This window comes from Bos indicus x Bos taurus, chromosome 9, assembly GCF_003369695.1.
Source record: "Bos indicus x Bos taurus breed Angus x Brahman F1 hybrid chromosome 9, Bos_hybrid_MaternalHap_v2.0, whole genome shotgun sequence".
Classification (NCBI taxonomy): Eukaryota; Metazoa; Chordata; class Mammalia; order Artiodactyla; family Bovidae; genus Bos; species Bos indicus x Bos taurus.
In genome coordinates this window covers 76,245,466-76,258,151 of record NC_040084.1, presented here as the reverse complement: position 1 = coordinate 76,258,151, position 12,686 = coordinate 76,245,466, and the positions used below count along the sequence as shown (strand labels likewise).

Below are 12,686 nucleotides of genomic sequence, written 5' to 3'. Positions count from 1 at the left end.
TTCTTGCCTGGAGAATCCCATGGAGAGAGGAGCCTGGCAGGCTACAGTCCATAGGGTCATGAAGAGTCGGACATGACTGAAGCGACTTAGCATTGCACACACTCTAAAATACTAGACTGCAAATATTTGCACCTTTTGTTTTTCTTTGCTTAAAGTGGATTTTTCTTCTGTTCCCACCCTTTTGCCCACTTCCCCTTTTCCTGAGGGAGAGCGTCACATGCACACGTGTAGTGCAAGTGTGCAGTATGTGTACTTGGCAGAGGGTGGGTGGGGGGAATAGATTTTCTTTGCCAAAGATACGAGCACAAAAATGATTCTCCATCATCACAGTGAAGGAAATAGCTTTACGCTTGGGAACCTTCATTGCCGGGTGGCTTCTCCTGTGCAGTTGATTCAAGACCACTGCCGCCATTTTAGCCTGGTGCTTTGCTGTTTGGATGGGCTATGCTGTCCAAATATGAAGGCTAGTATAAGTGGGGTAGGGAGGGAGATCTTGGGAATTCCATCATCACCAGTGTCCTTACGGTGAACAGTGATGCTTGTGGGCCCTTGTTGGATAATAACAACCTAGAAAGAATTATGGTTTCACTACTATTTTTCAAGATTTAATTGGTCCTAATGATTGCTATGCATGGATTTTTTTTTTTCCCTATACACTTTGAGTAAGTTCTTGGCTTCATGATTTTATTTTAAGCTTCTCTTCTTTCCTAGGTAGCTTGAGATCTTTACCTACGTGTAAGGATTTTTTTCATCCATTTCCCTCCCTCTCTTTACTGTAAACCCTGCCTCGTGCTGCTGTTGCTGCTGCTTCTTCCTCTTCTTCTTCTTTTAAACATACTATTCTTTCTGTTTGGTTGTAAAGCTCCAAGAAATGAATAATCCTAATTGGAGGAAATGTTCACTGGATCGGTTCCTGCTGCTTTTTCCCTCCCCAGAACACAACAGATTGCTACTGAATTTTGAATGTCACTAACAGACAGATGATAATGGCTTAAGATGGATAATGAAATGTTTGAAACACAGATGGGCCTGTAAATCATTTTTTTCTTTTTCTTAGGACTTCCTTCTGACATAAAAATTAATGTAATTAACGCTGTTTTATACCGATATCCCTCCTAAATGATACCTCTGTAGCCCTTTTGTTGAGCTGCCACATTCATCTGTCTTTGAGAAAGACTGTCACTGCTAGATGGATGCTCTGTACAGTCACTGGATGGGTGAGAGTCTTACCTTTACCAAAAAGAGATTATGTAAAAAGGAAACCTTCCAAGGAACCCTCAGCTTTGTTCTTGAAGGGAGTACCTGAGAATTCCATATGCAGCACTTAATTTATAGGAGGCTATGAGGTATATATGAAAAGAAGTATGTGAAATTTATAATACAGGTCTTCATCTGGGGGGGCCATCAGTAACTACTTAAACTGTCACCTAGGTGCTTATAGGGAAAAAAAAACTAGGCCAAATAGAAAATTTTTTTTTCTTTTAAGTACAACATCACAGAATCAGAAGAGGGTAAGAGATCAAGGTGATGCACTCAGATATTGATTTTTATTTTTAGGTAATGAGCTTCTTTATGCTTTCTCTCCAGCTTCGGGAGCCACTGGCCAAGATGATGTTGGTGGTCACTCAGCATACACCCCAGACCACTACTCTACACTCGGAAGGCTCGACAGCTATCGATCTATGGGACAGCGCTCAGAAACCAGGGATTCCAGCTGTCAGACTGAGGAAGTGAAGGTCGTACCACCTTCAATGAGAAGAATCAGAGCCCAGAAGGGGCAAGGCATTGCTGCTCAGATGAGTCACTTCTCAGGCTCCTCTGGGAACATGTCAGTGCTGAGTGACTCTGCCGGGGTCGTGTTCCCTTCCCGCCTCAACAGCGACGCTGGTTTTCACAGTCTTCCCCGGTCTGGAGCAAGGGCAAATGTTCAGGCCCTGGAGCCACGGCTGGGCGCCCTGGGCCCTGCGGAAGACCTGGGTGGCGCTTTCCCCTACCAGCAGGGTCACCCACAAGTAGATGAAGACTTTGGGCATCTAGGAGCTGCCCCGAGGATGGGAACACTGTTGAGGCCCAAATCTCAGGAGCTGAGGCACTTCGAGGGTGAAAATGTAACCAGCCCTGCGTGTGTGGTGTCTCCTCACACGAGCTACTCCACCAGCATCATCCCAAATGCCACGCTCTCCTCCTCTTCAGAGATCATTGTGATTCACACTGCTCAGAGCTCAGGGCAGCTGGACAGTAAAATTACCAGCTCATCTTCATACTCAAAGGTCAGATCCAGAGACCACCTCCTCTCCAGGCAGAAAGATGGTCATCATTCGTCCAGTGCAACCACACTGCTGTCCCTCTGTGACTCCGAAGTCTCTCTAAATACACCAGCAAATCGGGAGAATGGGTCCCAGGCCATGGCCTATAACTGTAGAAATAACCTTAGCATCCCAGGCCACCCCCAGGATGTGGACAACAAGAGTGAGTCCAGTTATTCAGGCAGCCGGGGCCAGGGTGGTAGCGTGGAGCCCTGGGAATATGGTGGCTCAGGTAGTGGGCGGGCATCCCCACTGAAGCCACATTTGGCAGCTCCTGGTTACTCCACTCCTGTAAGCAACACGAGCAGCTGCAGTTTGGACCAGACCTCTAACAAGGATGATACCAGGTCTGTGTATTCAGAGGACCACGATGGCTACTCCCCTACTCTGCACCCGGACTCTGGACACAGACCTGGGGATCTGTGCAATAGTAATGATGGCTTTGGGAACCCCAGGCACAGCGTGGTCAATGTTTTTGATGGAAGAGCTCAGAGACACCAAGGGGACCGGTCCAATTGCCAAGACAAATCCCTCGCGCGAAGCATTTCTCTGAAGAAAGCCAAGAAGCCTCCCCTGCCACCCTCTCGGACGGACTCTCTGCGCAGGGTTCCCAAGAAGAACGTCCAGTCGAACGGGCAGGTGCTGAACGAGAGCCTGATCGCCTCTCTCCAGCACTCGCTGCAGCTGAACCTCCCGGGCAAGGGCGGCAGCTCGCCCTCCCAGAGCCCCTGCAGTGATTTCGAAGAACCGTGGCTGCCCCGCTCCCGCAGCCAGAGCACTGTGAGCGCCGGCAGCAGCCTAACCTCCGCCACGGCCCCCAACGTCTACTCCGTGTGCGGGCTCACCCCGGCACAGAGCGACACGAGCAGCGTCAAGTCCGAGTACACAGACCCGTGGGGTTACTACATTGACTACACGGGAGTACAGGAAGATCAGGGGAACGCAGGCAGGGCCGGTCCGGCCGGCAGCGCAGCATCACCTGGAAGTGGGCCGGGCCGCCATCTCCTGGAGGGGTCCCGGGCTGCAGTACCCCCAGTGCCCGGTGGCGCCGTCAAACCAAAGATCACATCACCGGAGAAGTCGCACAGAGTCACTTCTCCATCCAGTGGGTATTCCAGTCAGTCGAACACGCCCACCGCTCTCACCCCTGTGCCTGTGTTCTTAAAATCAATGTCACCAGCCAATGGGAAGGGAAAGCTCAAACCCAAGGTGCCAGAAAGGAAGTCGTCTCTTGTATCTTCAGTATCCGTCTCCTCCTCCTCCACGTCTCTTTCCTCGAATACTTCCACTGAAGGAAGCGGGACGGTGAAGAAGCTGGATTCAGCGCTGGTGTCTCCGCTCGCGGCTGCTCCTCACACCTCTCCTCCAGCCCCTTGTCCCGCTGACAAGTCTCCTTTCCTCCCTCCCCCGCCACCTCTGGCAGATTTCTCCGAGGGCTCACCTCTGCCTCGCTCTCCCCTTTTCCCCCCTCCGCCACCAGAAGTGCTCACTCCCTTCTGTGCCCCCACCGACGCCTGCTTTCCTCCGCCCCCTACAGCACTGAGCGCCCCTTTTCTGGATTCATCTGACTCCCTGCCACCTCCGCCACCTGCCTTAACCCCCTCAGTGCCCCCGCCTGCCCCACCGCTTGACCCCAAATTGATGAAAGATGCCAGGCCTTCTTTCAAGAAACCTGGCCAGCCAGAGCCCTCCCGGGAGGCCTGCAGACAGCCTTCCATCAAGGAGGAGGGCAGCAGACTCCCCATGCCCCTGATCACCACCGAAGCGTTGCAAATGGTGCAGTTGAGGCCGGTGAAGAAGAACTCAGGAACCGAGGTAGCCCCCTTACAGGAACACGCATCTCAGGAAAAACGAACTCCGGTTGTTTCCCAGTATCATTTAAAGCCATCTGCTTTCCTGAAATCCCGAAATAGCATACATGAAATGGAGAGTGAAAGCCAGCCTGCCTCCGCGACGAGCTCGCTCCCGACTCCTGCCAAGAGCTCGACTCAGGGTCACCAGGACAGTGCAGCCGAGCATGGCCTCCGGAGCCACAGCCCGGCCGGGGAGGCGGAGGCCGGAGCGGGTGCCACCCCGCCCCTCGGCCCGTCGCCCAGCAGGAAGCCGCCCCCCATTTCCAAGAAGCCCAAACTGTTCCTCGTGGTGTCACCTCCGCAGAGGGATTTCACGGCGGAGCCCGCAGAGAACGTGAGCGTGGCGTCTCCCAGCCCCACGAGCGGAGAGGCACGAGAGAGGGGTGCAGCAGGGGCTGGTTCCGATGACACCGACTCTGGCAGCTCGGTGGTTCTTGTGGGAGGAGCTGCAGGATCCGAGTCCCCGGGCAGAGTGGAAGCCAATGTCCCCATGGTGCCAGCCCCTGCGGAGGAGCCGGGTGCCAGGAACGGTGTGGAGCGCTGCCTGCCTCCGCAGGACCCAGGGCGTGAGTCCGGTTTTCTCTTATTCCCCTGGACCGTTCGCAGCTGAGGCGAGTAGGGCTGGTGCATGCTCAGGTTCTAGCCGGCTGCATATGGGCTCCCTGTGCCGCCTCGCGCTTAGGTTACCAACTTGGCATTTCTATGATTTTTTTTTTAATATCCAGATCTAAGGGTAGAGCTCATAGAAGGGCAGAAAATAGAAGGGGTGGGGTGGTGGGCAGCAGATTGAGTATTAAATAACTGAGTAATCCGCCCCAGAGAGCGGCAAATAAATGTTACAGCAAAATTTAAGAGAGAAATTCCGTTTTATCTAGACTTTTAACAGAAAAGCCTGAGCTTTGACTGTCATGCTTGTGTCATTTCCCCATCTTTGTGATAAATCAGACAACAGACCCTGCTGCCTCTCCCTGGGATTCTCACGTTGTCAGGAATGGCAGAGAAGCATATTTGGGAGCTTGGCTAAAGACTGAAATTCAAGTCATTCATGCATCTTGTGTCTGCCTGCTTGCTTCTCCATAGCTGGGGTGCCGGAGGCTGAGACAGCCACTTCTTCTTCAGAGACCTGTGACTTCCCTAAGGACAACGGGGGTGATGAGGTGATGACCCCCAGTAGACCCAGGACCACAGAAGACCTTTTTGCAGCTATTCACAGGTATCCAAAACTCCTTCCTCTTTTTTGAATCTACTTTATAAGTCCCCTTTTCCAAATCGGTTCTCAGTGTGTTTTTCTTTCTTGAGGTTCTTACTCTCACCTAACTGGACTTCATTAACTTGACTGTTGATTTTTTAGTTTGTTTCTATATTTTTATTTCCCTTAACTCCAATTTCTGTTTTACTTTGTTCCACTGATTTTTATGAAGATGTGGGGGACAGAGTGTCAGTGTGATGATATTTGGTTGGCTTTCCTCTTGTCACTATATTTGACCGAATGTTTACAAGAGTTGGGTTAGAGTAGCCAGTGATCCGGTCTAGGACGAGGGATGCTGTGTTCTGTGGACTTAACATGCACAGACTAGCTCTACAGGACTTCTTTCCTAAGTGGTTTGTTTTATTGCTTTTATTATTTTCATTTTACAGAAAAACTAGATTTTTATAGTGTAACTTCTTTGGCTACTGAAATGTTTCAATAAAAGAATACATCTTTTTTAAGCAGGAGCAAAAGGAATTTAAATTTATTATTGTATACTGCTGGTGCCATCTGCTGGCATCAGAAATTATTGGGTTTTTTAAAAATGTGGAGTAAATTTTTCAGAGTAACTGCCTGAACTGTTGTGCTTTTTACATGCGATCACCTTAAAGAGTGGTTTAGCACTATAGTTTTATTTGTTGCCTAATTTTTCTGGCTGTAAGCAGTTGAATTCTCTCACAACAGTGTCATCGTAAAAATTAATAAGATTGTATTTGTGTAAGTACTTTAAACTGTATGCTGTATAAAACCTTTGCTTTCTCCTAGAATTCTTTACCACAGTATTTTCAGATAACACTTATGAATGCCCCTGTGCTGCCAAGGCCTTATATCTCTCTGAACCAAGGTCCCCTTTCTTCCTCCTGAAACTAAACATCTGTAAAATCATTTGATTCTCTGTGTGAGTAACCTGTGTCAGGAGTGTTTTCCCGGTTCGTGGACTCTAACTGAAGTGGCTGTGATCACACGAGGTGGAAAGCATAGGATGTGCCGTCCCTACCTGAGAGTCCTCGTGCACAGTGTGAACATCTAACTTGGCCCGGGGCATGGGGGTGGGGGGCCAAACAGCCAAGCTGATGAGTCAAGAATTGTGTTCTTTACTTTTGGTTCCAGTGTTGGTATAATGTCCTGATAGACCCTAAACACTGCCTCTGTCACATTGTCTGACTGGTCTCTTGTCATTAGAAATTTTAAAAAGTAGCTAGTTATCAAATTATCCCTGCAAACAGGGGAAATGAAAAATTCCACATCCTTTGAAACCAACTTCAATGACATTTGTAGAGATTTACACAGATGTTTCTAACCAGAAGCATGCTGGACATCTAATAAGCTCCCCATGAATGTTTTCTGAATTAAATGGAACCAATTGGAATTTAACTGTTAGGAAATTCTTCCAAGGCCTGACATCTTCCATTTGGTATGGGATGCACTGGGTTGCCAAATATGCAGACATATATATGTTTAAAATAGCATCCACTGAGAGGATGTGTTGCTGGTTGCTCTGTGTACTAAATACTTAGTCTCAGGAACAAACCCAACTGTTGTGGGACCAAATTACTACATACTTTTCCTAAAAATATGTGAAAAATATCTTCTACATTTTATTTTGGCAACCCTCTTAAGGCACTAAAAACAATTGTGGTTTCTCCTACTGGGGAGTTACATCCACTGCAGATGCAGAAGGTGGCCAGTCTGTGGTGTTCCGTGTACACATGATAGAAGGAAAGCCCGAACAGGGTGTGGTGTGCAGAGTGAAAGCAAGGGTACAGGCTAATCTTTAGTAGATAGATAGATAATATGTTAGCACACGTAATAGGAAGCCATCTAAAGTCTTTGAGTTTTAGGGCTTTATTTTATATCCTTCAGTAGCTAAGCTAATAATTTAAAATAAAGAATAAATTGAAACACAGCTTTCAAATTTTGTAATGCAAATTAATTCACTTCAGATTTAAAGCCAGATGGAAAATGTAGAACACCACCACTTGAAGTGTGAAGTTTTTATATTTATTGAAGTAATTAGTTTTTAAGCCAGTGTTAACTGTTTAAGCATGTTTTAAATAGCCATCTTCCTTAGAAATACACACACAGTGTGTGTGTGTGTGTGTGTGTATGTATATATATATACACACATACATACATAGCATACATAATATGCCAAGAATTCCTATATTTAGATTTAATTGTCATTTTCGGGGGCAGTTGCTCTTAAGAAACAATGATACTTTTATAAATTCCCATCTTCTCTTCATTCTGAATCTACAATTAAAAGGCCTTTAATTGTAGATTTAATCAAACATAGCTATGGCTTATTATATGGATCTCAGAACACCCTCTCCATTTAAAAGCCCGACAAAAAAATTATCCTAAAACCAATACCTGCAAGAATCAGATGAGCAGAGATGTCTTTGGGAAGAAACCAGAATAAATTGTGAGGTCACGTGCTCTTTGTGGAAAGATAGTCCATCAAATTCTACTTCTTGTATTAAGCTGTGTGACTTCACCCTCTGGACATTGATTACTTTTTCTGGCTGGACCAATCCATCTAATTGTTTTCGAGTTCTGAAATCCTGGGATGTTATTGTTTCCATGGGTTTTGTCAGTGGGTCAGTAACTTACTTTAAAGTACTGCTCTTGTTGACCGTGGAGAGGACCATGGAACCTAAGTTTCATAGGCCAGTTAGTGCCATCCCAAAGGAGCTGGCATGAAGTCACCTCTGGTCACCCCATTCAGCCTCTTAATTGGATTTTTACCACTTCTGATCTTTCATTATGGTAGCTTCTTGTTGGCCAGAAGCACAGAGAGGATCCTGGAAGCCCCTAGCCCAGGGCAGCCATCACAGGCCTATCCTCCCCTATGCCTGGCCATGCAGGACATGTGAAAACATCACTGAAGCCTGAGCTGATAGCAGGAAGGGAGAATTACATTTCCCTAAATGACACTGAAAGGTTTGTTAGGCACCTACTCTATGCCTGACACTTTAAGGCTGTAACTGCATTTATCGCGACTGATAAGCTATGAGCTATCTACTGTTACTCCCCCTTTTCCAGATAGGAAACAGGATCAGAAACTTGCCCCAGGTCACAAAGCAAGGAAGCTTTCACAGTGGGTAAAGCCAGGTCTATATGACTCCAGAGATCCTTTATCTCACTGAATCCTCACAAACCTGTGAGGCTGGTATCATCACCCGCATTTTACAAGTACGAAAAACTTATAAATAGATGAATTACTGGTCCAGGATTACATAGTTAAAAGTTACTCAGATTCAATTCTTAATCTCTCTATTTCAGATAGTATTCTTTCAACCTTTGTCCATTGCATGTTCTAGGATTTTATAGCAGAAGAGGTATAACCACATATTTTTAAAATACACTGTTTTCTTAAAGCAAGCTCAACCTGTACTTAGCTGAGTGATTCATCCCACACTGAGTGGTGGTTATGAAGACACCAGCAAGGGCCACTTGGATCATCTGCTTCATTTCCTGTAATTCACTCTCGGCAGAAAACACATTGAGCAGGGAGGGTCTTAGAGACAGGACAAGAACTATCCCCGGACAATTTTACTCTCCCTGAAGGCCCCTCCTCTTTCACTCTCTACCCCATTCTTCACATTCTCTGGATCAGTGAGAGGATGTCAGTCAGGAAATAGGATCTAGTGTGGAAGGTTCATTCCTGTTTTCTGGAAAGTTGGATTTCTAGGAGTTGACATATGGTCCAGTAAGAGCTAAGGAAAACTGGTTTTATGTCAAACTCTAGAATGACTGAGAATGTAAAGTTAGTGTTGTCCTAGAATCTGAGGTGGGGGGCCTGTCTCAGTGTGTGGGATATTCTAGGAGTTGGCTTATCTACTAGGCCATTCAGGTGCCAGCATCAAACAAGAAATGGAAGAGCAGAAAGAAAGGAAGGTCAACCCCAATATCAGTCTCATGTAAAAGAGTTAAATAAGAAATGGCAATTATGAAAAACTTTGGAAATGATCCTATCCAAAGTAAGATAATATGATGTTTGCGATTTATTTCAAAATAATCCAGTGAGTGTGGAAATGAAATCACAGTGACCATAAGTTAATAATTATCATAACTGGGTCATGGACACACATAGTAATACAATGAACTATTCTTTTTGCCTGGGTGTTTGGAACTTTCCATAGTGAAAATAATAGATGGTGGCCTGAGTATCAGTAAGAGAAGCTGGGTGGTGTGTGGCCCACATCCAGTGGCCCACCGGGAGTTAACCTTCATCTTAATGTTATTAAATCTCAGGTCTAAGAGGAAAGTCCTTGGCCGTAAAGATTCAGAGGATGATCACTCCCGAAACCATTCTCCCTCCCCACCAGTGACACCTACTGGTGCCGCCCCCAGCCTGGCCTCCCAGAAGCAAGTGGGGTCCATTCAGAGAAGCGTCCGGAAGAGCAGCACCAGCAGTGACAACTTCAAAGCTCTGCTGCTGAAAAAGGGGAGCCGCTCGGATACCAGCGCCCGCATGTCAGCAGCAGAGATGCTCAAAAACACAGACCCTAGATTCCAGAGGTCAAGGTCGGAGCCATCGCCAGACACGCCCGAGAGCCCGTCAAACTGCTCCCCGAGCAAGAACAGGAGGGCGCAGGAGGAGTGGGCCAAGACCGAAGGCTTGATGCCTCGGAGTCTGTCCTTCTCCGGCCCCAGGTACGGCCGCAGTCGAACGCCGCCTTCTGCCGCCAGCAGCAGGTACAGCGTGCGGAACCGGATCCAGAGCAGCCCCATGACCGTCATCTCGGAGGGCGAAGGGGAAGCCACGGAGCCCATAGACAGCACGGCTCTTCGGGCCCCGGGTGCTACAAGGGGATGTTCGCTGGATGGACTGGCAGGGGGTGGTGTGGATGAGGGCAGCCTGCTCTGTGCCAGGGGACCCGCTGCCCCGCTGGAGGCCCAGGCTCCTGGTCCGGCAGTGGGGCTGCCCAGCGCAGAGGGCAGGGGCCCTTCAGAACAGCGAGGCGGTCTCGCCGGGGATAAGAGTTAGGGGCGAGAAGCTCCCAGGTGATGTGGGGAGATGTGCAGCACATGGCTCTAGGAAGCCTGACAGGTCCCCTGCCCTGCCTTGTCCCGTGATCCCGCTCAGCATCTGTGCTGTGGGCCCGGGCACCGCCAGCCTCACCGCGGAGGGGAAGGGCTGTTGAGGACTCACGTGGCACTTGCCCTGTGGTTTAAACGCAAGTAGAAGCTTAACTTCTGAAAGTGCTTCCTGGGGAAGATTTTTTTTTTTTTTGCTAAATGCTGGGTGTGTGTGGAGGGATGTGCATGTGTGTGTGCATTCAGAACACTTTTTACATTAAACACACACACACACACCACCACCACCACCACCAGCATGTACAGAAATAGGAGAGAGCTGTTAAGCTAGGTAGAGTAATGGAGCCTTCTGGGCTAGGTGGTAATTGCTTTAAAAGTATCATGTTTATGGAAAGTAGTTCCAGGGAGAGGACCATTACTTCTAGGAAAGCGGGGGTAGGATTGCTGGTTCTGAGCACATGGGGGTATGGGCTTTCCAGGCGAGCGGGCTGTGGTTACCCCCGAAGGCTGGAAAAGGGCTAAGCGACTAATTGGTTCAGGTACTTCCTTTTTTGTAAAAACGACAGACGTGTGGACATGGCAATGCTGTAACTCAGGGTCTGCTGCTGTGCAGCGGAGACACCACTCCTAGCCTGGTTGGAAGAAATGTGGGTCATTTTCAAATGCCTTGCCTCCCTGAGTAGCAGCTGAGACCTCCTTGGAGAACAGGAATGACAGGGGCCCATGCAGAGAGGGTAATGGAGATGAGAGTAAGGGAGAGGAATAAGTGATACACTGCTGGAATTTGGTTCCTGCTTATTCAATAAAATTGTTTTTCAGAATTAAACTTTAAAACTTGCACTACAGAACTGTGGGTGGAGCCTTTCCTTTTACAACTGTTTTCTTTTTTTTTTTTACACCAGAGTTTAAACTTCCATTTGGTAATTTCTTATCACTTGAAATGTCAACATTTGCTAACTTTTGGTTACACCAAAGAAAAAGTTAATGCTATTTTTCCTTGAACTGCCTGCAGTATCATGTCCTCACTTAGAAAGGTTTATCAAAATCTATTATATACTATCTTACTTGGAAGAAAATGCTGACTAGCTCTTTTTGGTCAAATAAACTGATAAGCATTGGCAGGGCTTGGCTCTTAATTAGCCCTGAGCAATGAGTTTTTAGATTAAAAAGATTTTTTGCATCATTTGGTTTGTGTGTTTTTATATTTTTTATAAATAATTGAATTTGGCTAATTACCTTCTAATCTTCTCCGGTTAGAATTTTAACACTTTTAGACGTGGAAGAAAAGTGTGTAAAGTATTTATTTTTATGTGATATTCTTGTGACCACTTCCTCCCAACTGTCGTGTACATAGACTTCTTTATTTGTTGGTTCAATAAAATCAGAGTCTTGTGTTCTTCATCAGAAGGGCCGCAGATGAGCGTACTGAGGTCATTGGCCTAAAGACAGTGCGGTTGCCGATTATCATCTTTTTTGTGTGACAGTATCGTCTAAAAGCTGGACTGCACAGGCCCAGTCATCGCAAGGTTTACACTCTAAAGCGTGACAAACCCATTTCAGATGCATCTTTGAAACAAAAATAAATCTAAAGAATTAAGACTCCTATTCTCTGAAGAAAGCAAAACACGTCTTTTCACACAACCAGATATCAAAACCTGACACTTGGCCAAGAGCAAAAGGACTGTCTACCATTTGGAGCAAGTGTATTCTACATTGGGCACAAGAATCTTTTATCCTCAATTTCAGAAAAATGACATTGGCTCTCGGATATGAAATCGTCTCATAGCTACCTAAAAAAGATTAAAATGTACTTGGCTATCAGAAAACAAATTTAATATATAAATCATTTATGTTGAAGGTAAGATAAGTACCCTCAAAACTAATGATAAAACTTTTTTTTTAATCCCCATTTGTAAAGGAAAAATATACTAGGTTTTTTCATTCGCTTTGAATAAAACAATTGTAAAGTAAATATTTGAACCTTTTTTGTTCTTGTTGTTTGTACATGCATTTTTGAATGAGTTAGGTCTTCTTGTACCAAACTGCTGAGGCTTTGCTGGATACAGACAGAGCAGCAGTGAGGACCAGAAGGTGCCTGTGGGAGGTGAGGACCCAACAGAGAAGAGAGAGAACCTCACAGACACTGTGGATGGTGTCGTCTAAAAGGACAGTGGGAAAAGCAGCTCTTAAGTGATGTCTTGTGAACTTTTGAATAAAATCCCAATAATGTGTTGA

General features: G+C 46.5%; 1 protein-coding gene across 7 annotated transcripts in view; it reads left to right on the top strand.

Annotated features, from left to right (window-relative positions):
- NHSL1 (NHS like 1) overlaps positions 1-12,686 on the top strand; it is a 257,453-nt gene extending 244,767 nt beyond the window's left edge. For 5 of the 7 annotated variants that reach the window (XM_027551683.1, XM_027551685.1, XM_027551688.1 and 2 more), the window contains 3 exons: positions 1,588-4,725; positions 5,240-5,372; positions 9,666-12,686. In XM_027551683.1, coding sequence (XP_027407484.1) covers positions 1,588-4,725; positions 5,240-5,372; positions 9,666-10,401 — 4,007 coding nt within the window. In that variant the 3' untranslated portion in view covers positions 10,402-12,686. The remainder of the gene's footprint in view (positions 1-1,587; positions 4,726-5,239; positions 5,373-9,665) is intronic. The other 2 variants (XM_027551684.1, XM_027551682.1) reach the window with 1 other exon arrangement.